The 26993-nt window shown below is 44.8% G+C and overlaps 1 protein-coding gene across 2 annotated transcripts; it reads left to right on the top strand.

Annotated features, from left to right (window-relative positions):
- Positions 1-1947: 1947 nt before the first annotated feature.
- On the top strand, positions 1948-15599 carry LOC147883871 (large ribosomal subunit protein bL21m-like). Of its 2 annotated transcripts, none has more exons than XM_087398635.1 (5): positions 1948-2501; positions 2591-2671; positions 14231-14332; positions 14412-14503; positions 15024-15599. In XM_087398635.1, exons 1-5 carry the CDS (start codon positions 2052-2054, stop codon positions 15028-15030), a joined length of 732 nt encoding a protein of 243 aa, XP_087254761.1. In that variant the 5' UTR covers positions 1948-2051; the 3' UTR covers positions 15031-15599. The 2 variants fall into 2 exon arrangements, with proteins under 2 accessions (XP_087254761.1, XP_087254760.1); XM_087398634.1 differs by having other exon boundaries at positions 14429-14503.
- Positions 15600-26993: the final 11394 nt, after the last annotated feature.

A 26993-nucleotide genomic window follows, 5' to 3' on the forward strand; every position in this document is an offset into this window, starting at 1 on the left:
AGCCTCCTGCCAATTTGAGTGGTGTAGGAAAAGAAGGGCACCTCATCCACCTGCTCGGCTAGGCCATAGGGGCATCCTGCTATGAGATACTGGGAGGGTCAATGTGCCACTCCTTCCCCAAACATCCCACCACTCTGATCATCTGCCAGTGAATCCCATCAAGACTCCCATCCATCTCACGATCTCTCTTAGTGAGTGGCTAAAGTAGGCCTCCAGGTCCTACACAGAAGAAGCTGGGGTGTGTGCTGCCTCGTTGCATCAACATCCTCAAGGGAACCTATACAAGAAAACTGCCCCAACCATCTAATGTCTCTCCATACGCGAAGTCCTTCCCACTAGGACTTAGGAATGGCTAAGTCAATCTTGCACATCCGTTGCCCTACCCCTCGCAAATGCACTAGGGCATCAAGCCTTACCTCTGCCTCCATGGGTAATCTGCTCCAATGGCCAAAGGACCCTGCCGGACCACTGTCCCACTGTGCCCAACCAATGTGAGTCTACTGTCCGAGCATACTTCCCTCTTGATCTCTGATCTCTGGGTGCCACATAAGGGGCGGACGCTCAAACTCCTCTCTGCATCTAGGCGGAGTATGAATGAGACCCCTTGCTAGTCTCAACCAAACCCTGTGAAGGCTCCTCATCAAGGGGGAACCTTCCCCATAAGGGGGGGCCTTTGAGAAGATCCATGTGTGTGAAGGTTGCCATTGTCCCCCAGTGCGTGGGGTGTTTCTTAGAAGCCCTCGCTGTAAGAGGAGCTTCCAAGGCTATGCACCTGGGTGAGGCCATGAACCACCAACTTGCCCAGGAGGGCTCTGCTCTGCATCTCTGGATCAATGATACCTAACCCTCCCAGTGCCTGCGCCATGATCACCGTCTGCCAAGCTACTTGTGCTCTAGTGTTCCTCGTGCCATTAAACCTACGCAAAGGAAGTTCCATAACGACTGTCGGAGCTACCTAATGCATCCTTTGTGAAAGCACCAACAGGAGGCGATATATCAGGCCGTGGCAAGAAGGACCTGGTTTGCCACTAAGGCGTGACTTGCTAGAGCACCATGGGCAGTGTCCCCGATTGCTAGCACATGTCTAGCCCATGACCCAGGTGCACCATGGGCGGGTAGGGGTGGCTCTATTCTGTAAACACGCTTAAGTGGGTGAATGCCCAAACTGCTTGAGGTTGGGTTTAGACATGACTCGCCTCACACGAGCTCATTTCTAAGGATGTCCGCAATGGTGTGATGTTAAGATGGAGTGGACACATAAATGTCTCTAAGCTATGGGTGCTTCGCATGAAAATTCTAATTGGTTTTGGCATATTTGGACATTTGTGAATAGCAATCGATGGATGTTCTTGTGAGATGGGTAATGTTCGACCACTCTGAACGTGGCTCCTTTTGTTTTGTTAGCATTTCACCGCTAGGGGCAGGCTATAGCAACCAGAAACTTGCCACTTCAGGTACCCGTTTGAAGCGGACATCCTAAATGATTTTAAAATTAGAAAAGTAGAGCATGTCCTGCGCTCTCTCCCTCCACTGAGTCTTGCCTCGTCCCTTGTCTCCCTCTCCTCTCACTTCTCGCCCGGTCTCCCTCTTTGAGCAGGTTTCTAATTTTGCTGGAGGGCAGTGTGCATGTGCCTCTTGTTTTGTTGGCCTGCCACGTCTCACGAGGAAGCCTAATTGATGGCGGCCCAGCTTGGAGAAGAGAAAATAACCTCTAATGTTTTTTTAATCCACTCCCCCAATTTCCACGTGATCTCCACCTCCACGTCCCAGCTTACTATGTCACTCCCTACTTTTCCTCTCTCAACATTGGTGGACTGCCAACTTACCATTTCACCCATAAGGAAGGCCATTTCAGTGCCGGGTTTGTTTTGTTTCGAGTGCCGGGTTTGTGTGTGTGAGGCACTAACACCCACTATGTAGGCCCTCCTCCAACTCCTTTTAAGTGACCTCATTTGCAAATTGCAATGAAGTGACTTAAACCCTGCATATCCCCAACAGTTTGGCCGTGGTCATTACTACGGCGTATGGGAGATCCCTGACCCGTCTTTCGCATGGCTTTAGCTCGCCATCTCTTGACAGCCTTGCGTCGAGGAAGACTTGGCGTTGGACGAGCTCCTTTCCCTCCCACCCACCGCTTGGCTCTTTTTTCCTCTGCATCTGCTCTTTGTCACAGCAATGGAGTTGAATCTGGTATTTCCTACATGACATCTTCCCATTCCTTGGACAAGCTTTGGGGCAATGTGCTTGCAGCATCTCGCTTAGCTTCTTTGAGGCCAGCGTTTGGGGCAGCTCGTTTCCTCACCACTGACGAGGTGGCCCCTACGGAAGGAGAGTTGGACGATACAGAGGACGCCGTTGAGTTGGTCCCTGACGCAGAGCGTGAGCCCCTCACTTTGGAGGCGATAGAAGAAGCGGCTGAGATAGGCTACAAGGTCGTTGGACGCATCAAATCCGCAGATTTTGGGCGCCCAAAGGCACCGAAGGCTTTTGCTGTTGTACAGGTTTGGCATGCTGTTTAGTCACATTGTAGGGTAAGCGGCGGGGTTTTAGGGTGGATCAGACTAAAACCGTGGATTTTTCATGTTTGTAGGTGGGGTCTCATCAGTTCAAGATTTCACCTGGAGACTGTATTTACACTGAAAAGCTAAAGTATGCAGATGTCAACGACAAGGTGAAAACACGGAGCATGATAATACATACTGAATTTTACTTCCCTAGCCCATGTTTGTTTTAGATCTAGCAGGGGTACGGGTACACGGTAAAGAACAGTCTTTGGATGGCTGTTATCGAATGTCAGATCACAGTCGCATGGGTGTGCCTTCCTATTTGGAACCGATCCTTTCTATTTGACTTTATCCAAATGTGGCCAGCAATACCACTTGGGCAGGCTAATGGAGTGATAGTATCCAGTCATAGGGTAAATGCGATGGGCCTTTAATGATTTGGGCTGTGCTTACAATTCTTGCTAGCCATTAGACGTAGGATTGGCTCTTAGAAACCAGCAGTTGAATAAAGCGTCACACTACGAAAGGAGGGTTCGGTAGTGCATTACATGGCAGGCACGCACCTGAATTTGCAAGGTGACATATGCAAGGTGGTGTTAAATCTTGAGGATCTGCGATATGCTTTCAGTTCTTGCTCACAATTAGAACCAAGGTAGTAACCAGGAGTTTGAAGCAACCAAAAGGCACTATTCTACGAAACGGGGATTCAATTGAAGATGACCGGACAGAGTCTATTCAAGAAATTGTTACGTCACGCGACCTATGATTGTTTTATTTGCATCCTCTATGTCCTTTTTAAAAACTTTGGGAAAATTTCCTGTGAACATTTCATCATGAAATCTTCTACTATATAGTCCAGGAACTTCGATATAGAACAACAATTGGGTGTGAATTAAGATGTGGTGAACGAGTAGGATGCCATGGGGCCCCTTATGTGAACTGGAAGTGGAGAGAGAGAATGCCATGAAATGGCAGGTCGATTACTAGCACATAGCTCAAAAAGCTGAATGTGTCGTTGTGTAACACATGCCTTCATTCAGCATATGCTACACTCAAGTCTCATCTCATTCACTCTTGGGGCAATTCAGGGAGGGGATTAGCTTCTTTTTATTTGAGTTAAAGCATTTATCTTCTTCCTACCTATTCATACCACCCAAGTAATCTATGTCATCTACAATATTCACAGTAATAGTATACTTTATGTAGGTCAGACTTATCGTACTGCTTCCGTGCATTTTCAAGAGCAGGAAAGTTTATACAAAGGTCTCTTTGATTAGAGATTTGAAACCCTTATATGTAGCAATGGCAAAATCTAGTTTTGATTCCTTTCATTGTTTTCCTATTGAGCATATAGAAGGAGAATTTGCTAACTTCAAAGAAAATTTTCAAGGCTGCTAGGCCACGTGAACTTGGGGGGGGGGGAGAGAGAGAGAGAGAGAGAGAGAGAGAGATCTGAGGAAAACCTCTGCTATAGAAGACTACTCAAGAGACACTGGACTGAGATGTCAAACACAAATGAGGGGGGCCTATATAGCCCCAGCCCCCCCAGTTGGTCAGCATACAAGGAGGGCCGACCAGCCTGCTAAGTGGGATGACCCATAGCCCTAGGGGCCGACCCGTCGAGATCTGCGGCTTGCCTAGATCCAAACAGGCCGACTGCTAGGCAAGCAGTAGCCCTAGGTGGCCAACCACCCGTTGCCCCAAATGGAGGCTACTAGATTGCTCTACAAAGGGCCTTGGCTCTAGGCCCGACTAGGCTGTACCACCTGGTCGACCCTCTCTTGCCTCATGAAGGCTGTTGCACAGCCAACCCCCTCTGCCTATAGGCCGACCAAAACAGTCCTAGGTGGCTTACCAGCAGGTCGACCCACCTCTGCCCACAAAAGGGCCATGGGGATGGGGCTGCAGCTCACAAGGGTGGCCACACAGCTCCCCCCAAACAGCCAGCAAGATGTGCCACAGGAGGGGTTACTTAAAGGCAGCCAACGAGCCAGAAGAATGCCCTACCCGACTCTAGGGGTGGGCACACCCACAACACAGGCCCTCACTCAACCTAACCTGGCCTCACATTGGGTGGGCACACCCACAAGCAAGGCCCCCACTCACTAAAGTGACATCAGGAGATGTTGACCTCTAACGCCCCCCTTTGCTTCTGGATGGAACATTGGCGCCAGGGAGGTGCGTGTGCCACTGGAACAACTAGAGGCATCCGTCGTGTGATCCTCCATCATTGAAGATTGCCACAGGTATTGTCGAAGGAGCCCCCTCTTGGCATGAACTGCCTTAGCATGATCATTGGAGACATGGTATTGTTGCTTCCAGGCCACAGGTGCTAGATACATTCCTTTGGTCTGGTACTGGTACAATAAGTCAACTGGTACAGCAATCGAACTGCTGGTACTTGGACATCACTCCAATAGAAGGTACTGGAACAATAATCCAATTGATACTACCCTCCGTGCAAGGTCTACTTCCTTGCATGGGCACCTAGAGCTCAGATCTATATAGCCCCCTCTGAAGCCCCCTCTCAGGTCCAAAGTGGTACACGGATGCCAGATCAATGAACCTTAGTGCTCCAATGACAATGGGCATATAACAACTCACAGGGATCAATCAACTGTGTTTGGATTCCCGCACTAGCAATCTGTTGACCCATCCAGATCTCTAGCAGATCATTAGACAATAGTGTTGACCCATCCAGATCTCCAGCAGATCATTAGACAATAGCTGTAGCAGAACGCTAGGAGACCCTCTTTGGTTCTGCCAAGTCATAACGACCGAACAAAATTTATACTAATAACATATTGCCACCTGAGTCAGTGGGAACAACTCCTCGTGGCTCGAGGTTTTGTGGGAAAGCTTGCCTTGGTGAAAGACTCCCTCCCCACTGCACTTGTCTGGTAGGTATTGCTGTCACAAACAAGCAATGATGGATCAAGAAAGTCTGCTGGCAGTGCATCCTGTCGCGTGCTACTAGAAGGCTGGAGTATACGTCGTAGTGGCGGTAACATTGTCGTGTTGGTTACTGGTCCCCCACTATTCCTTTGAGGACATTGTCGTCAATAATGACCTTTTTTGCCACATCGGTTACATGTATGTGATGCCTTGAGTGCTTCCTGTTCCTTAGCTGCCAAAGCCTCAAGCTGACTCTCATAGGTATGATCTACAAATCTCTCCTCCTGGTGAAGCATCTGTCACCATCGGGACCAATTCCTCCCAGGTCAATGCAGTTATCCTTCCAATGGTTATCAAGGACGAATAGAGAGGATAAATGGGATAGTGGAGTTATGGCCCTGCTTCCCTGTTTGGAGAATTTCATGCTGAAGTTCTTGTAACTTCTTGATGTGCTCCCGCATTGATGAAGACTTCTTGGGATCCAACAATCTCATATGGACTTCCAGGGAAACCCTCTTCATGGGAGACGTTCGTTTGTATAGGGATGCCAAGTGCTCCCAGATACTCTTGTGCTTCATGTGATTAATCACCTGAGGAGTACAGTCAAGGGAGATAAACAACCTTACCCTTGCATTGACACGGTCCCAGAGCTGAGACATGGTCTCGGCCTCTTTCTACTCCCACCCTTACGACTGTAGCACATACTCCATCTTGACCCGCCAGAGTCCGTAATTGAGTCCATCCAATTGACAGTCGATCCGGAACTCCATCCAATTGATGGTCGATCGGGAACGTCGGCAAATCTGGAATTATTGTCTTGTTCTTTGCCATCTCCGACCAAGTCGCCATGTTGGAGTGAAGAGGGAGAAGAGAGGGTGGATGGGATAGAAGGAGAGAAGGGGATGGACGGAAAGAAGGGGAGAAGGGGCTGGATATGGTGGGGATGGACGGAAAGCAGAGAAGTGTTAGAAATCGACCAATAGAGAGGGTATGCACAGCGGGAAGACTGATGGAATAGCCTAGGATCTCACACAGTGTGTGTGGTGTGTGGAATCACAAACTTCTTAACTTAATATACTTCACATAGATGTATTGTGCAGACTAGCAAATAGACAGTGAACCATGCCAGATATAGAATCCACCAAAAGAGTATTTTTCCTTCCAAAACTATGGACACAATACAAAAGATAGATCCAGGGTCCGACCATGATGTGGTCCTCTGATCTTACCAACAAGATTTTCTACTATCTTCTGGTATTTCTAGATCTCTGAGCCCGCATGCTCCACCCCGAGCTTATGTAGACTCTCCGTCCAAAGATCTGAGCTCCTTGCTGCCCTGGTAGACAGCCTAGTGTTCTGCCCTAAGTGAGCTCAGTCTACAGCAACTCTAGCCCTCCTCTGCCTCCTGGATGTAGGCCTCAAAGATGAGGCTTTGGCGGCTGCTTCTTCTGCTCCACTGCTTGGTTGATCTGCTGGATGCGAAATTCCCCCCTAGGGGGTCCTTTTATAGGCCCGAAGGGGCTCCAAAACTGACCGACTGGCTGCCCCTTCTGGCTGACTCAGTCTGGCCCCCAACTGGCCCACGTGCTCCCCTTTATGGGGCTGTGGGCTGCCCATTCTTGGGTTGTGAGCTGGCCAACTTCTTTGGCCAGCTGACCAGCCTCCTTGGCCATGTAAGGGCAATGTACTGCTCACTCGCAGCCCCCCCCTTTGCTGTACCACCTGGCCTCTTGGATGCCTGCACACCTGCCCTCCTGCCAGTCCATGGTCTGCCCAATTGCGCCATCTGCCAGGGCTCTCTTTCCAGCTCCACTCCTGCGCCTTCTTGCTGCTCCTTAGTCACTTCCTGCCAGGCCAGATCCAAGGCAAGATGCTGAAACTGGCCTTCAGTAAGCAAAGGGCAGTTAACTGTAACTAACTTAGCATTCACACCATTCAGAGCCACATTGCATCATTTCCAGTCACTTCCATTAGTTAAATGCCACTGATAAACAATCTTGAGAACACTTAAAGGGAGGCTAGAGTGCCCCTGCTCAGTAATCAGACACAAGACACCCACTGGCCCCAAATGCTTTGGGGCCCCTTTTGGTATTTATTTAATTCTTGAAAAATGGAATCTGCCTTACAACAAGGGCAGATCCAAGGTAAGATGCTGAAACTGGCCTTCAGATCCTGCACCTTCTTGCTGCTCCTTAGTCACTTCCTGCCAGGCCAGATCCAAGGTAAGATGCTGAAACTGGCCTTCAGTTAAGCAAAGGGCAGTTAACTGTAACTAACTTAGCATTCACACCATTCAGAGCCACATTGCATCATTTCCAATCACTTCCATTAGTTAAATGCCACTGATAAACAATCTTGAGAACACTTAAAGGGAGGCTAGAGTGCCCCTGCTCAGTAATCAGACACAAGACACCCACTGGCCCCAAATGCTTTGCCCAAATGCTTTGGCGCCCCTTTCGGTATTTATTTAATTCTTGAAAAATGGAATCTGCCTTACAACAAGAACACTTAAAGGGAGGCTAGAGTGCCCCTGCTCAGTAATCAGACACAAGACACCCACTGGCCCCAAATGCTTTGCCCAAATGCTTTGGCGCCCCTTTCGGTATTTATTTAATTCTTGAAAAATGGAATCTGCCTTACAACAAGGGCTCGCCCTTGTACTGTGTTTATGGCAACTCCTCTGTCTGAGCCAATGCTTGGCCTCAACCTGCATCCAGTTCTCAAGTACACACGCTAGCTCCCAACTGCCAGGGCAAGGCTAAGCCATCTCCCCACTGTTTGTGTCCACTGCAAAGCTGTCCAGGCATTTCACAAGGCATCCAGCGTGCCTCACAGGGTTTGGCAGTCCCACAAGTCAATGTCTAGCCTCTCGGGGTGACATTGCATCAACACAGATCTCAAACTGCACTCTTGACCTCAAAGCATGAAGAAATCCATACACAGCCCCTCTGGCATAAATCTAGGCACACCCTCTGTGACTGGGTGTCTGTCCACAGCCTGAAAGGCCGAAGGGGTTTGAACAACAAAATGCACAACAAACTTCCAAAAAGGACAGAATGGAAAATAAAAGAGGGTCAGAATGACTGTAGCTTGCAGGAGAAATGAGCGGCTAGAAGAGAGATAGAACAGGCTAGAATGAGAGAGGGAACATCAGGATCACAGGAAGGAGAGAAAGAGCGTTCAGCCAGCTATCGATCTCGAGATGCAAGCCAAGTCAACCATACAGGCTACAGCCTCTGCATAGTTGCCTCGATTAACGTGCCAAAACAGTACATACAACGAAAGACTTCCTCTGTACAGCTCATAAATGATCCTTACAGCCAGGGGTGGTGTCTTGAGGTGCGTGCAGCGAAAATCATAGTCACTAGGGAACGTGAACGGCAACGGAACGTCGACCCCCTAGGGAACGGGAATGCCCAAATCCTAGGCAATGTGAATGGGAAGGGAACACCACGTCACCCTACCCATAAACAAACATACTATTATATACATTAGAAAGCTTAAACTTAGAATCCAAGACTAAAAAACATTGCAATTGCTTTTGGAGTAAGCCTTAAGGACTCAAGACTCATGACATAGTTCACGAATAATCATTGAGAATAGAATCCAGATTAATCATTATAGCTTGCCAATGGCATACAAAAGCAAAGTCCATCAGAGACAAGGCATAAACATATGAGATTATCTTGAGTCTTGGAATCTTGAATCTGGATACAAGAAAAGGAGAGTGACACCTCCTACTACTGAGGCTCCTAGAACTTAAAAAACTAGCTGCTACATGCATGATCCACTCAACACTGTCAACATCAATGATCAATCTAAATCTGCAGCATTGTGGTTGCTGCCCTCTTCCTCCTCTTCATCATCTCCATGATCTGGTTGATCTCCATCTTCTTGGTCATCTCCAACATCATCCATGGATGCACCCACCACAGGAACGATTTGCTGGCATGTTGCCTTACCATTCTTCTCCTGCCATCCAATGAATTCCTCACGGCTGTACCCAGCATTCATCTTTTGAAGCAAACGTAAGTTTGCATGCACAAACACAAGGTGTCATGTGCACGGATTGGTATCTGACGTGTACTAGGTACACAGAACTAGCTCAGGTTAGCCTGGGGAGGCTTAGAGCTAGGCAGGCTTGATTCTCGGGTTGAGTGGCAAGGGTACGAACTATTTATAGGTCTTCGCTATTTTTGGCGCCGGGGCCCGAGTCTATAAAAGAGGCCCAAGGGGTTCAGTTCTCAGTGTGCAGTTGGGAGCAAGTCTCGTTCCCAGGTGCTAGGTCTGATCCTGGATTGAGTCGCGGACGCGCGCCTGCATCTTAGCGTAGCCCAAGGCCCAGTGGCAGATCCAGGGCTTCACAGCGCCACCTGGTGGTATGGGACACCATGCTTGTTTGGATCTGATTGGGAGTTCGTGCCAGTAGCTCAGCTCGTGGCTCGGAGGGGACATCTTCTGATTCGGGATCACATCCCATAGATGTCACGGTTGGGTGGTGAGCGGCCTGCTCAGTTCTGATGTTGTGTGTGGTTGTTTTGCAGATCAGGGGTTTCAGGAGTGCTGGGACGTGTCACAAGGTCACTTGCCTTTTGTGTCCCAAGTCTGTTCCTCTTCTTTGATGCAATGTGCCCAAAGCTACTCCACAAGCGCTCACAAGGAGAGGAACTTGCTCCTTGACTCAAAATGCGGATAGCTAAGTTTTGCAACAAAGGTGTATCAGCCCCATAATCCTCCCACCATAGAGCAGACCCCACACTATACCTGTCCCTTTGTGCATCCTCAGAGCCACACATTCCATATTTCTTCCTATAAAAAGCCAACTCATCCTTTACTTGCCTTTGCTCTTGTGCATCTGGTACCATTTGCTTCAGTATCTTCTCCCATCCTCGCATCACCTCCTTATCCGACTCTTGCTTGTTACCTTGAAATTCAGGTTCCAAGACATAAGCTGCAGCATGCAAGAGTGAATGATAGGAGTTCCACTGCTCCACTGCCAAGTCTACTAATTCTTGCTTCCTATCAGGATTAGTCACCACCTCCTTTACATTTTCAATCATTTTGTCCATCCCCTCATAAACTTTGCCAATGCATGGCTCATCACTATCCATAAGTCTCATCAAAAGGATGATGGGCAGCGGGCTTCACTATTTTCACCATATGATTGACATCCTCCCAATAGGCATCAGATAAGCATAAAGACTTGCATTCCAAGGCATTTGCACTCTTTGATTCCTTCCACGCCTCCCATTCATTACACACAACAAGCTGCCTTAGAGCATTTTTTACCTCTAGAAGACGCTCCAACATGATGAAGGTGTATGCAAAACGTGTCTTTGAATACTTCAAGAGGTCTTTGGAGGCAAGCTTACGATACACTGCAAGAATGTAGTGGTGTCGTGTGATAAAACCAATAATATCCTTTGCAAAATCAATTATTGGATGAACCCAAGCAAGCTTCCCTATGTCCTTCAGCAAGTTATTCAAGCAATGTGCCATGCAAGCACTAAAAGTGAGCTCAGGATAACGTGCCTCCAAAATGCGACCTGCTGCCCTGTTGGAATTCTCCCCATGTGCTATGAATTGAATGACATAATCAGCCCCCACCTCATTAATAGATTCACTCCACAAATTCAGCCAACCTCTCTGCTATCTTTCCGCCCTCTGAGTTATCAATGGACTTCAAGAAGCATGACTTACCCCTGCAATATATGCAACTATGCCCTGAATAGATCGACTACGTGTATCACCCCATCGATCACCCATCAAGGTAGCACCAAATGTCTTCCATTCCTCTTTAACAAGCTTCAAAGCCCGCTCTATGCTGTGCTTCTCTCCTTCTAAAATCTTGGTTCTCAAGGCTTCATAAGATGGCGGTGTGTAAGAGGGACCAAAAGCTGCAATAGCCCTCACCATATCCACAAAATAAGGATTGCGGGCTTGATTCAAGGCAATGTCACCACTATAAAAAAAACGCCCCACTGCATCATCTACCTTTGCCTTCCTACCAGGGTGCCAAGTGGCAGCTAAGGAAGTTTGTTTCTTGCCCTTCCCAAGGCTGGAAGTGGCAACTGAAATAGAAGGCATTGCTGAGACTGGAATACATGTAGACACTGCACTTCCAACAGGCATAAAAGCTCAAGCACCATGCTTAGATGCATTTGCCAATGCTTTTAAGCGTAAAAGAACATATTCTGGCACTGAGGGATATATGCTAATGCCTTTATTCTGCTTTCCTAACAAGTGAGCTTTCACTCTCACTGAATTGCTAGTCTTTGGCTGGCCACAATAGCGGCATGTCCATTTTCGTGAACCTCCTGCAAGCACCTCCTTGGGATTTGAAGGTCCACTTCCTTCCACCAAGGGGATTGGGCATCAGGGCGTGGAGGAGCCATGAGAATTCAAACTAGTGCACAACAGTCTATTGCCAACAGTTTGTAGAAGCTAGTGTAGCTGCCAAGGCCCAGCCTCTAGTGACAAGCTAGAACTCTTCTTGCATGTGTGTCGGAACGCTTGCATGCAGTAGGCTAGCTATGCGTGGGCTAGCTGTGCGTAGGCTAGCTGTAGTATAGCAGTAGCATAGGCTGGCTATGTGTAGGCTGTAGCATAGCAATACCCAGTCTGTCTTGTGCCGTCGCTTGTGTGTGTTGGAACGCTTGCATGCAGTAGGCTAGCTGTGCGTAGGCTAGTTGTAGCATAGGTTGTAGCGTAGGTTGCGCGATGGTAGCGTCGGCTAGCGTTAGCAAGTTGCTAGGCATAGGCTAGGCGTTGCATCATTGCATGTAGCCTTGCAGGTCGAAGCAAGCTTGCAAGCGGCGAACACGCAAAGCATGGAGGTCGACTGCAAGTGGGGAACACACAGAGCAGCGAATCGCGCCGATTAGATTAGGATTAGATAATCTGCCCCAAATTTTTACCTGCATGAAGGGAACGGCTTAGGGAACGTTCCCTAGATGTTCCACAAGGGATATGGAACGTTCCATAGCCGTTTCAGAGGCGTGACGTTCCACAGACGTTCTCTTCAAGCTGAGTGAAGAGAACGCCGTTCCAACGTTCCATAGCTATGGAACGGCATTCCCTGGCAACTATGGCAAAAATCTGTATGGAACTTGAGATGCGTGCCAATCACCTCCATACAGGAGCTAGCTGATTCCATACGATTTGTGCGGAATCATGAAAGCGCCTTGGGCTCTGTGATGAAAATCCTGTACGATTTTTTCTTGCAATGCGTGCCAATCGCGTGGGGGTCTGTGACGAAAATCTTGAACATTTTTCTCCTTCACGTAACTCTCCAAGGTCCAACAAAGTCTAAGGGTAGAGAGAGAAAGGTCACACTTGCCATCACATGCACACTTGGGACTTGCCACGTGGCTCATTAAAGCCCCTAACCCTCCTACCAATGACACACTTTGGGTTCCCTTGGGCCCAACTTTATGACCCCTCTAAACCTTGCCTTGCCCCTAGCATTTGGGCCTATTGGGTGCACCTTAGGGGTTTTTCAATGTCCGGGCAAGAAAAATCACGTCCCCGTGACAGATGCCCTGCCATCTCTCTTGCACATCTGCTCCTTTGAAGCTTCGGGTGGATTCTTTTGATGTGCTGTCCACATGGCAGCTTGCTGCTGTCCATGTGGCAGTCACTTTTCCTCTCTTTTGCTGTGAGGTGGCAGTCCCCCTCCCTCTCTTCTCTGGGCCTATGCCCTAGGTCTCCCTCCCCCACACTCTCCTCACTTGGGGGCTTACAGATGCCTCTCCAACACCCCCTCTCACCGATACATCTCGGCCCAATGCCAACTCGTTGATGACGTTGCCCCAACAGCTTCCATGATGAAGTCCTTTGGAACAAGTCAATGATATCAATTAGGGTATGTCTTCGTCTACCATTTTGAAGGTACAACTCAGCTTCTTTGAATTTTGGACATTTTATATCCCTGTAGGAGATGTTGGGAGAGTGACGATATTTGGGGAATCAAAGTATGTTTTGGAGTTGTGGGAGGACGTGCATGGGCCTATCAATTGTATGACAATGGGCTCCTCTTCACATTTCCTCCTTCCTTGTTTGGAGGTGTTTTAGGACGTGCATGGGTCTATTAAATATATGGCAATGGGCTCCACTCCGCATTGAGTACACCTCCTCCATCAAGTAATGAGCTCCATCTCCTCTTCTCCCTTTTGTTCCCTCTTTTTACATACCTCACCCTTGCTTATCGTCCTATTCTCCCTCCATCCTCTCCCGGGGATTAGACTTTTTTCACCACCTTGTCTATCTGTACTGAAAGAATCACCTCAATTAGATTCGTCTTAGTTGTGTGCAGCATGCTTCTTTCTTCCTTTTGTCTCTTTTCTTGTGATTGAAGCACATCTTTAATCAAATGTACTTATAACCTGACTCCTGAGTGAGGAAGGTTTTACAAACGTAGGTTTTTTGGTGGCCACTAATGGTTCACATGGCTGGTTAGATTGATCCATGATTGCATGTTGGATAACTGAATTGATAATTGCTTCATGAAATCAGTTCTCTACCGTTAGAGAAAAGATTGCGCAGCGTGTGAATAAGATTCCCGGTGAAAATTATATCCTCAGTATGGTAGTTGTCCTTGTCAGGATAACGGTTGTGAATCATAAATGTCTGTGCTTCTAGTTTGGTTGCAGCTGTGATTTGGAGGATATAGTGCCTTTTACATTTGTTGAAGCACATTTCTTTCTATGAATCATGGGATAGATTATCTCCAGTTCTTTTTGAACCTTTGTTGGTATATTAAGTTCAAAGAAGCTGTGTGTCCACACTTGGGGAAATGGGTTTCTAATTATGCTATGTGATTGTATCTAAAGTTGTGTCTAGAGAAGGTCCTGTTACTGGGCTCAAGGTCACAGACAATCATTGGAAGGCCTGTAATACCAAAAGCTTCTGTTCATGCAGTGGTGGAAGAGCAGGTATGATGCTGCACGTTCTTTTGATGATGTTGATTCTTTGGTTAAGACTGTATTCTCATCTCCTCTTAATTGAAAAAAGTACAATTGGGGTTGTAGGTACTGGATGCCAAAGTTATCATATTTAAAAAGAAGAGGAGAAAAAATTATCGTAGGACAAGAGGTCATCGGCAGGTATGGTTTGTGTTTCCATAATAAGACTTTAGAAGCTCCAGTTGAACATTATATTTTGCAATCAATCTCTGATTGTACGCCGCATTTGAATTCCACAGTTAGGCAGGATGTCTACATCTTCAGTTGCAATGTTGATTCAATGCTTTACATCCATGTTATAGATTGGTGTGTTACAATTCTGTTGGTGGCTGTATGGATTTTTTAACGTTGTTTAGGTTCTCTATGTTCATTTCTACAAAGGAGCTCTACTGTGATCTATAGAAACTACAATTTCCTCTCAGGTCTTTCCAACATTAATGTAATTGACTTTGGCAGCTATATTGAGGGTTATTTTTGGTGATGCCATGTTGCAATTACAATAATGAAGAAATGTTGATTGAAGTTTCAGTGCTCAGATTTGTCTTTGTTTGTTTTTTGCTTTTTCTTTTTTGGGTTGGTTTTTTTTTGGGGGGTGGGGGGAGGGTTACTGGGGGGGTCTTGGCTGTGAATGAGCTGAAAGTTTTACTTACTTTCATTACAGGAATTGACACGCTTACGGATCCTTGACATTCGAGGGCTTGGGGAAGCTCGATCTGCCACCGTTTAGGCAATCCGAGTTTGTCAAACCTGTGTTATCTATTCTAAGGTACTCCACCATGGTACATCATAAGACGGCCAGGAATCTTCTAAACAGGACTTCAGCTCTAGTGGTCTGTCTCATTGGTGGAGAGGCCAACCTCAGCCACCAGCTTGAACTTCCTTTTTACTGCAGCTTCTTATTGAATACGAAAACATGTTTCCCCTTTTCATGATTTCTCAAGTTGAATGCGAAAGGCTAGCTTCCCAAATAGCTTGTTTGCATACAATGTGTTGGGCTTGTGGCTTGTTTGGCAATGAGGAAAGCAAGGCCGAACTGAATGCTGCCCAAGCTCATGTTAACCATTTGAGCTGTCAGCAGGTGGCATTATGGTGCCAATTCAACGAGGTATCTTATCTGAGCCAGCATGTGACAGCTGGTGGTAGACCCGTTTTTGAAGGCTGTAGAATCTATCCTGGGTCATAACTGTGAATAGAGCGAGCCTCGAAGCTTGCTTAAAGTTTCCACCTTCTTGTGTTACACTTGCAGTGGATTTCTGTGTTATTTAAGCTGTTACGGGGTAGTAATTTTACAAACTAACCTGCCTGTCTCCCCTTTTGGTATTGAATGAAAAATGCTAGTTTACTAAAATAGCTTGTTTGAACTTTGCATACAATGGGTTGGGCTTGTGGCATGCTTGGCAATGAGGAAAGCAAGGCCGAACTAAATGCTGCCCGAGCTCATGTTAACCACTTGAGCTGTCAGCAGGTGGCATTATGGTGCCAATTCAACGAGGTATCTTATCTGAGCCAGCATGTGATAACTGTTGATAGACCAGTTTTTAAAACGCTAAAGAATTTATCCCTGTTGTAACTGTCAATGCAGTGTTGTTTTAAGCTGTTACAGGGTAACAGTTTGACAAACTAACCTGTTATGTGATATATTTCGCTGCAGTAGTCTCTGTAATGGGGAGAAGCCTAACTCACTTTCTCTCCTACTAACTGCTGACTGAAAATAGAGAGAGAACTGTAAGAGTACACTCAAACACGTGATTTTGCTGTGGGGATGTGTTGAAACGGAGATGGGTTGCAACCAAAGAGAGCATTCACTGTATTACGAGCCAAAAGCCTAACTACAACTGTCACTATCGTGAAGGAGAGGTTCCTTCCTGAATGTGGAAGATGGCAAGGGAAGGGTGGAGATGTGCTCTGCTGTGCCCACTTCCCTGCTGCTGGATCAGATCCCTCGGCATGCCACTGGATGGCCCTATGGTGGCTGTACTGAAGGCGGATGCTGAGAAGGAATTCTTGTTCCAGTCTGATCCTGGAAAGAGGGGGGAATGACCCCTTATAGAGGTTTTTAGGGCAGAACTGGCTGACTTTTCTGTGGCCTGCAGTCTGCAGAGTGCCACAGACTAGCCCTACCTGCTGTCAGACCTGAACTGTGAGTCGACCTGCCACATGTCACTGCTGACCCAGCTGTGCTGTAATGACCTTGTACATACCGGTTTTGCATGGTCTTAAGTGAATACTTGTGAATTATAGAGATGGAGTTACCATGCCGCGTTGAGTGAGAGCGTTAGCAGTCACATTTTCAGCACTGGGCAAATAGTCTATCATACCCCAATGTTACTGAAAAGTCTGCTCTGTTGAACCTGTCTGTAGACCAATAGGCGGCTGGCATAGTCTAAAGCCATTTTAATGCTTGATGATTTGTCTGAACTGCAAATTCTTTTCCATACAAAAAATGCCCCCTTCTTTGAAGGCATGGATCACTGTCTTCCTTCAAACAGTCGAAGGCTGCAATGGCTTTTGGAGTAAAACAAATGGGCTGTTTCTTACTCTATACTCCTTGTAGCAAGTTACTAAATGCCCGTGAATGTGTGGACTTCTTGCGCTTTGTCCTTCACTTTGATTGGGTCCGGTCTCAAAACAAACACCTTTGGGAGTGATGACGTGGTCCAAGTAGTGCACCTGTTCCTAAAACAAGCCTTGGCATATGTTGCCTAGATTGTTGAATGCAGGAAGCTGCCATAGCCCTTTTTATCATTTGTCGCCTAGTTCTTCGAGTTGTTGGACCCACTGTTGCCCGAGGAGTTGGGGTCCCGATCTTCTTGTGGACGGATGCCTTGGATCCATGACCCTTTCTCATGGGCTCCAATTCCTAGCCAGCTTCTAAGTGCGTTTGTAATTCTGAGGCCTGAAACTACGCATGTACTTCTTTTGTTGAAGTGCAAGCCATGGAGAAACTTACCGAGTTAGTGTTCATCGTCCCTCTATAGCTGAATGCCCACCTGTGTAAATCGCTTGGCATAATGGTTTACCGATTCATTGGGGACTTGGAGAATTTTGAAAGAAATGACTCCACAAACGTTTCTAATAGTGAGCTGGTAGGAAGCGTGTCCTGATATCCTTTAGGAACACCGTCCACACAAATATTGAGGCATCTTGCGATTTGCTCATAACGATCCTTTTGCCAATTGTACCACCAAGTGATTGCCTCGCCCGTAAGGAGCCTTGATGTGAGGATGCACTGCTCATTGGCTCCCGTGGGCATCACGGAGATGTATCTCTCACTAGGAGATAAACACTAAAGGTTTGGTTTTGCCATTGTATTGTAAGAAGTTAGCGTCCCGGGAAATGATGATTTGGCAGACTGATGAATCCTCTTCATTTCATCCCGTCTGTGTGATTGGAGTAGAGAAACGAGGAGCTAGTGATCTTGTTCTGCCTTTGTCTCTTGAGCCTCTTGATCTTGGTTCTCTTTGGCCTCTCGAACATCTCGTTTGGCTTCTTGATCAGCGTGTTTGTGGCCTCCTTTGCTGCTTATGCATGGCTGAAGCTGTCACTGGAGCATCTGTATGCAGAGGTGCTGTGGGTAGTAGAGGATCTGCTGGTGGGGTTGTGGAGCCCATGTCCTCCTGGGTTACCGGAATTCGAAGGCTTGCGAACTCACGTATTTCTGCCAGATCGTGTCTGTGCCATAAAGTAGTGGCTGTCCCTGACTGAACCTCACTATCTCAGGAAAGAACTGAAGCTCTGATACCAATATAATAGGGAGAAGCCTAATGCACTCTCTTTCTGACTGAAAATAGAGAGAGAATTGTAAGGAGTACACACAAATGTGTGCTGTTGCTGTGGGTGTGTGTTGAAACTGAAGCGGATTAGGCCCCCCCTTCAAAGAGAGTATTTACTGTATCACTGACCCAAAAGGCTAATTTCAACTGTAGGGAATGAATGGATACAAGTTCCTGAAGGTGAAAGAGATCTGCTCTGCTGTGCCTTCTTTCCCTGACATGCCAGTGTGCCACTGGATGGCCCTGTGGTGGCTGTACTGAACGCAGATGCTGAGGAGGAACTCTGGTCACAGAAGAGGCCCCTTTTATAGGTTTTTATGGAACAACCAGCTGACTTGTCTGTGGCCTGCATATTGCCACAGACTAGCCCAGTCTGCTGTCAGAACTGAACTGCCATGTCTCTGCTGCCCTGGCAGCCTGTACTGTTGCTGATGTGAGCACCTGCTGCTGCTGCTGCACCTATATCTACTGCTGCACATGCGGATGATGTCAGCAGCCTGTATTGTATGTCTGCACTGATGTCTGCTGCGTCTACTGTGGGGCTGGTGACAGCAAGGCAGTCGTGATATGGGCTGCAGATGCCTATGACAGTCTGTAGGTCACTAAGGAGTACTCTCTCTCTCTCGCTCTCTCTCTGTGCTTCTGTGTGAATTCTTGGGCTATCTATCAATCTTCCGCTCCGCTGCAGGTACCCCCAGTTTGGCTGTTCTAACAATTGATGTAGCCTTAAGGCTTAGAGCCTAGGTTTTTGGGGTTTTGTACTTTTGACATCAGACATATAATGATATATATTATACTATGATCTAAGTACATGCTTTGTTGATGAATGAACCATTTCACACACACTAGTAAAGTAACTAGCATTTTTGTACTTGTAGTCATCTCTTATTCGCAAATTCCTTTTATACTTGTAGTCGACTCTTCTTCTCTCTTATAGTATAGTAACTGGCAATTTTATACTGCTGGTAGTCATCTCTTATAGTAGCTAGAATTTTCTACTTGTAGTCATCTCTTATTCTCAAATTCCTTGTTATTTTTTTGAGGTACTATCACAATTTTAAGCACATTGCACGGATCTGAGAAGGGATAAGGAGCTGCTGTCGAATGTGGAGGATATCCAGGAGGAGTGCCTTTAGAGTGTAAATACTGTCTCGGGGAAGGTACAACGTGTATAGGAGGATATCTGGGAGCTGAAGGAGGTGGAGAGTACCCTGGAGATGCTAAAGCTGAGGGATAAAAGTCTCTCCAAAGATGGACAGCAAACTCGTGAGGAATATCGGGTTCTGGGTATCTACGTGTCTCGTGGAACACAACCTAGACTGTGCTGAGGAAGTAATGTAATTGAGGTGCCTCACGCATAAGATATAGGATGTGGTCCAAGTCACTGGAAGGGCACGTGACACAGAAGACCCACGATGCAAAAGCTCCGAAATGGGCTAGTTGTGCAATCTGAACATGATATTGCAAAATGAGTAGTCAATATAGTATGAAAATATTGCACATCACACCATCCCTTCCTCCTCAAACTTGCTAGAATTTGGTTTAGGTTGCGTTTGTGCAAGCACAGGGGCATCATGCAAAGGACTTGGAAGACCTTTTGATACCCGCTTTGCCATATCTCCATCATTGTGCTCTCTCTTGACATTGTTAAATCTCCCATTTGTTGCACATACACCAATTTCTCTACCTTGTTCGATGTCAAGTGATTTCTTGTGACAAAATGTACAAACTTGTAGTTACTCCAATTTCAATCATTGGAGAAATTGCTACAAGGTTGGGAGGGTACCTTTCATGGCCAAGGCTTAAAAATGAGGTGTTGATGCTTCACATTCTTCCCATCATTTCCATGTAGGCATCTCTTTTGCCAAATCTTTAATCCTTGGATATGCAAACAACACTTCCTTGTTTTCAAAAGTGGAAAATTCCTTGACAGCAGAAGCATATTCATTGCTATCATCAAAGAATCATCCCAAGAGCTCATGCCAAGGTTGCATAATTTGTGAATTTGGTACATGGAAAAATTCCCACCACAAAAGATCTAATATATGTCTAACATAGTAAAGAGAATTATGGGCTTGATTCAATTGCTTTTGCACCATTCTCTACTATAGTGTATGATGACTCAGTGTGTCGGAACCCTCATCAAGCCTTGCATTTTCATTTAGAACATCCCACTTAGTAGTCCACCAAGCTATGGCATTGTTAATCTAAGATCAGCACATGCTATGGAGGCCATGCAATTGAGTTTGCATCATGCCCAAAGCATAACCGATGTGACAAATGGACTTGAAAACATCTTGCTTCACCTTTTCTATGTGTTTGTGCTTTAAAAGATGCTTCCATTGATTGTTGCTATACTTGTGCATGTGCATGTGGATGAGACATGCACTTATGGTTCTCTTACTACCTTGACAACAATCATAGCGCTTCATAGAAACAAGGTCAAAATCTTGAAAAGGCATGGAATTATGTTAAACTGATAGATAGTTGAAAGTGAAGATGCAAAACTCTCCAGGAAGAGTACAAAGGATCAACCACAAGAATGCGTAAGCACTTCATTGGCAATCCTTAAAAGAAAAGTGCAAAGTGTAAAGCTCCAAGAGTTGAGAGAGTTGTAGCTAGAAGGAGCTATCCATACTAATGTAGACACCATGGTGGATGATATAGTAGCACGGCATCAATGCCAAGTTATGATCATTGATGAAAGCAGCACACATCTAGAATCCCATATGGTTCTTCACAAAATGTCCTAGGTCATAGTAGTATTGAGGGTCTGATGCCATAAGTAGAAAGTTGCACGAATGCATACATGGAATGTGCATGCATTCATGCAACTTTCTATTTATGGCATCAGATGACAGACCCTCAACATTGCTATGACCTAGGACATTTTGTGAAGAACCATCTACAATTATAGAGTCCTCATCTTGGGATTCTAGATGTGTGCTTCTGTTATCAATGATCATAAGTTGGCATTGTTGCCGTGCTACTATATCATCCACCATGGCATCTACATTATTATGGATAGCTCCTCCTAGCTATAACTCTAACTCTTGGAGCTTAACAGTTTTCACTTTTCTTTTAAGGATTGCCAATGAAGTGCTTACACATTCTTGTGGTTGATCGTTTGTACTCTTCTTGGAAAATTTTGCATCTTCACTTTCAACTATCTATCAATGTGACATAATTCCATGCCTTCCAAGATTTTGACCTTGTTTCTAATGATTGTTGTCAAGGTAGTAAGAGAACCATAATTTTGTTTTGTATATTTAATATTCGTTGATGCAAGTTTCCATGTTTCCCCATTAAGTACTACATTGAGGATATTCATCACATCACTCTTATAGTATTTCATGTAAGCTAGTTGGATCTAGAAAAGAGAAACCATCCAACTACCTTGCCCCTCTTGACACAATTGGATGATTACAAACATGGTGATCTACATATTAAAATAGATGTGGGGTGGTGGGTCACCTTTTCTCATGTCCTTCTCCCTCTCAAGTAAGCATCTGTCTACACCATGATCATTTGTAAAATTGAGAAATGCCTATATTTCACACATGCTATTAGCAATACTTAAATTTGCACTTATAGTCTTCTTTTTTATTTATTCATGACACCAACACAATTTTATTTTGTTTTGTTCACCTTTACTTTGAAGAAAACTAAACATTTTCTCTATGGTCTATAGTATATGAATATTTGTAGATTATATGGCTACATAGATTACAATCTATCAACAATTGTGTCTTTTTAAACGAGTGTGGAGTTCTGTAGAGTGTAATTTGTGGTGGGTTGATACAAGCTAGCAATCACAAACTACACGACCTAAACATTTTTATTCTTTCATGCTTATAATATATGAAATCCATACATGATGTTCCTAGATATACTATAATATATTGTTTGTTTCTTTCTATATAAGTGTGATATTTGTAGAGTGTATTTTATGGGTTGATACAAAGCAATTATGAGCTACATAACCAACTGGAGTTTGAAGGAGCTACTAGCAATTGGCATAATGGAGCCACAACTAGTCCAAAGTAAAGTACTATCTCTTACATTACTAATATACATGTACAAGTTGTTTTACTCAACATAAGTGAATCCACAATTGGCAGATATAAATTTCTTAAAGAAACCACTAAATATGTTATAATTTAAAAAAAAATAAAAAACACTACCACTAAAAATATGCTATTAATCCAACCCGTAAAAAAAAAACTACTACTATTTTTAAAACTATTTGAAATTTTAAAAAGTTTTGCTAGTACCGTTAGCCCCTAGTTTGACTCTATGCATCGATGCTTATTAGTTAATTTTTCAATGAAAATACCATCCATCAATATTATTGCCAAAATGACGTTATGTCGAAATTTCCATCAATATTTACGTCGATATAAGCATCCAAATTGATGCAATTTGTCCCAAAACCGCTGAAATTAACATCACTATTTGTGTCAATAAAGCCTCTGTGAAAAAACATAGCCTTAAAAAAGAATCCATCGCCTTTAGGTTAGGTAGCTTGTCTTTAGACTACCTCAACTACTCTTGCTTCATTAAAGCAGGGCCATTGGCCATGTTAAAAAGTAGTTGTTAATGAATTGCCTCTCAATTATCCTTTCAACTAGAAGAGTAGCTGTTAGTACTACCTCAACTACTCTTCATTTCACTAAAGCAAGGGAGAAGCAGGGCAGTAGTTTTGCCACCTTGTTCATTCCATGCATGAATGTTTGAGTGAGTAGGCAAATCTTACATAATTATACCTATATGTAATGAGGTGGGGGGCTTGTTGAACACCTCCCCACATGTGAACCCCAATATGAGGAGTGCGTCGGGGGAAGGGGGGTGGACCATAGAATAGGAGTGTAGGCATGAGGTTGCCACATGGGCTGCCAATGTGGGCAGTAGAGAGATAGAGAGGAGATACTTGGCAGATTAGGGTGACCATGGTTGGCAGAAGTGGTGCAGGAGTGCCACAGAGCTGTCCATGGATGGAGAGGACAAGCATATGCAGGGAAACCTCAGTATGGACTGGTTGGAAGCTTTCCTGGGCTTTGAATAGGGCTGAATAGATGCAGCAAGTTTTGGGGGGGCCTTGGGCTTGGGAATGAGGCTAGATGTGGGCAGGCTTGCCTTGGGGGGCCAGTGGTAGCCTACCACATGACCAAGGAGGGCCATCCAAAGGTTGGAAATTTGCCCCCAAAGGGGCTTTATAGGTTATAGTTTTCGGGCCTGTTTGAGTTGGTTGGAGGGCCTGTTTCAGTCGGCCATAGGTCCGTTTTTTGGCAGGGGCAAACAACCCTATATAAGGGGCCACTATACACTCATCACTTGGAGCAGCAAACCAAGAGCAGGAAGGAGCAGCAGGAGGACCATCCTTGGGCCTATACACAGGAGGTGAAGGACACCTACAAGGGCTGCAGACTTAGCTCAAGGTGCTGCCCCCCTAGGCTAGCTTTCTGGACAGCAAGATGGAAGGGATCCTTTGGACAGAGAGTCTACATTAGCTCTGTGAAGCACGCGGGCTCAGAGATCTAGACAGAAATATATAAGTGTTGCTTCTATATTTGCCTTGATGCACAATCTATTTGCTGGTTGCACACACATGAATGGGTGTGAAGTATGCACATGTTATGAGCTTGATTCCATAGTGAAACACTTCCGCATGTAATTCCTAGGCTTATCTATACAAGCAAAGCAAAGGCTTAAGTCGATGAAAGGGATATAAAGTCTGAAAGTGAGTTTGATTCAGATCCATGTCTTAGTAGGTGAATCCTTGGGCAGGAGGAGGAACACTTAATTGGAAGCGTCTCTGAAGAAAGTGAATCCTTGATCCAACAATTGAGAGATTTATAACATGTTCAAGCCTAGGGGATGATGACCTTTCCTCAGGTTTAATGATCTAGGCAAGGTTTTTAAACCAGTAGGTGAGTATCCTAAACATATGAATGACAAGATCATCCTGCAGAAGCTTAATGGAAGAAGAAGTTCCAAAATAAAACTAGGAGAATGGGTAGTAAATTGGAAAATTGGTTTCCACATATATCCAAAGGCTCACAAGGCTAAAATTCATTTTGTTTCCTTCCTCTTGTATCAGTGCAAGGCACGAATGAGCTAACGGCCCTTAGTCCCTTCTTGACCTCTCCTTGCTACCTTCTAATCCATGATTTGACTTAATCCGTCTTAATCTGTTGGTTCAACTGTTTAAACTGAAGTTTATTTTCAATGGAGGGAGCATGATGGGGCTCTACCTTCGATCTTTCAAGAAGAGATGTTTGGGAAACAAGCCCTACTTAAAAAGATATACTTAGCCTTCTCCTTTAGTGCTAGCCTTCGTCATGGCTGAGTCTGCCCTTCACCTTCGGAGTGCCGACAGAAACTCAGTACGAAGACTTTGTATAAATGGATCCTCAAGTATGTGTGGGTGTGTGGATTTGTATGTGTGAGAGCATATTTTTATACTATGGTCTACCCCCACTGTTGGGTGCTGATGACGTCAGTGGGGATGCCATAGTAGCTAGTCCCTGCTATGCATGATGGAGTTCATGGTTTTCAATCTTATGAGTGGCTATCGTGAGATTGAGACTGCACTATGTTGTGTTTTTAGAGGATGAGTTTGGGAATGTTCCTGGATTCATCTAGGTATATATTTAGCTTTGCTTCGCGAGCCAATGGTAAGCCCCGTCCAAGCTATCGTTCTGTTAGTGAACTTGATATTGGGATTAAGCAATAACTTTTGGGGCTGAAGATGCAGGTAAGAGTAGGGAAAGCACAGATAAGTGTGGAAAGCATGCATATGCATGGATATGACAGGAAGCTTTGCAAATCTTAAACTTCAGGTGGAAAATTGCTTTATGATTGTAGAAATCTTAGAAAGCTTATTCCCTCGAGGAATTTCAACATTGTTTAAAGAGGCAATCAATTTGGACTTCATGGTCTTTTTATCCATCTATAGTGCCCATTCTGAAGAAGAAAAATCATTCTTTGACTCTGAACCACTTGGATCAGGGTGAGGTTGTGAACATAATGGGATTTATTTGAAATCATCAATTACTTCAAGAAGAGCACTTCCCAGGAGCAAGAACACTTATCATATGGAAGTCACAAAGCTTCAATGAGAAGAGAATACAAACGAAATTCACCAGTGGATGCTAAGGAGGTTTTTGGGGACACCTAAGCTTTCAAGTTTCCATGGATGCTTTAGAGTTCCCAAGCATCAGGGCTTAAAGTAAAGACGAATGGTAAAGATACCTACTCGCTAATGGACAGTGGCACCACACATAGTTTTATTAATCCCCCCTACTATAGAGGACACTAGTGTGCTTGCTTCTGATTTGGATATAGAATATGAGGGTGGAGGCAGCTAATGGAGACTATGCAACAGTATCTACTATAAGGTCAAGGTCAAGCCACTATTCTTTTCAATATCTTGGTCTCCCAAGATTCTGTATCAGCCACACTAAAAAACAATATTAATTAGCTAATGGACTCTAGTACACAAAGGTGAGAGGAATGTTAGAAAGGGGTGCAACCGAACAAATCAGGGTTTTATCTCAAAGAAGAAGATGAGCAGGGAGATAAAAAAGGGGGGAAGTTGAACACCCATATTGACATGATGTCAGAAATCATCTAAACAACACGATGATCACAAAACTACCTGCAGCACTGAGGGGCCATTACGAATATAAAGTTGAGCCTTTGGGCTAAAAATGCATGGGCCATGGTCTAGCACGTAAGAAATCAAATTGTGTAGCCCAGGTTGTATTGTGGTCAATTTTAGCCTTCAAATAATCTTGCTAAATCTCTATTTCTTTCATTCATTCTTTCCTTGTACCTCTATTGCATTAGAAGATGTTGGTTTATAGATTAAGAAATTTAGAGGTTCATTGACTCGTTTCTTGGACACGTTGGGCGATATATTGAGAGGCACATCACCTATTAAGATGTAATTTGAGACCCTAATGGGCTAGAGGTGTTTGGTTCTCTACTTGAAATGTCTTCAACCCATTTGAGACTTCCCTTTGTTTGTTGTTGACCATCATGTTTGTGCACATCTTTGTATTGAACTACAATACTTGATAAAGCAAATACATGGGTTGAATAACAGCTGGCAAAAAGATCTAACAGATTTTGTTTCTCAAGTCAAAACATTACAAGAAAGGTAGAAATCAAGGTCCCATGCAAGTACTCAAGGGACATCTTGTGCAGCATGGACTTCATAGTTCACTTTTGAATTTTTGGCTCTCGATTCTCAACTCTTATCTAAGTTAGTTTTTGCTAGTAAAAATAGAAACGTGTCTAAGGCTTCAGCCTTACACTAGGCTGTTGTCAATGTGGGCACCCCTTGAAAATAATAATGATCTTGAACCATGTGTGTCGCATCGATTCAAGTGCATCAAACTCCAGTGGAAGAAAAGAGCAGTTCAAGGAAATTAAGCCATTCAAATTCCCCATCCTGAGATGACAACCCATTATAAATAGAAGGCATTATTGATATAAATGTAGTGTTCCTCAAAAGCACCATTGAGAACATCAATGACATTATCTATGTATGATAATTAACCAATGATTTCCTTGTCCTGAATAATGTCATCTGAAACGTCTGCGTCTATAATATAACATTGAAAAGCCTTGAATTAAGTAATGAATCTGCAATCTAATCTCTTGTTAATATAATTAACTAGTATGATTGATTGAGAATCTTGAACAAAGGTAAGTAGATTCATTTGAAAAGATGCAGATGAACAGGGAGCTCAGTAAGGAAGCATGTTAAATTTTGAGGTCAGGTCTATTAAGTCCCAAGGTGAAGGATGCTCAATTGCCTGAACTTGTACAGTACATAAGGTTTGTGTATG

Source organism: Dipteris shenzhenensis, chromosome 27, assembly GCF_047967505.1.
Source record: "Dipteris shenzhenensis isolate YYH24624 ecotype China chromosome 27, Dip_SZ_1.0, whole genome shotgun sequence".
Classification (NCBI taxonomy): domain Eukaryota; kingdom Viridiplantae; phylum Streptophyta; class Polypodiopsida; order Gleicheniales; family Dipteridaceae; genus Dipteris; species Dipteris shenzhenensis.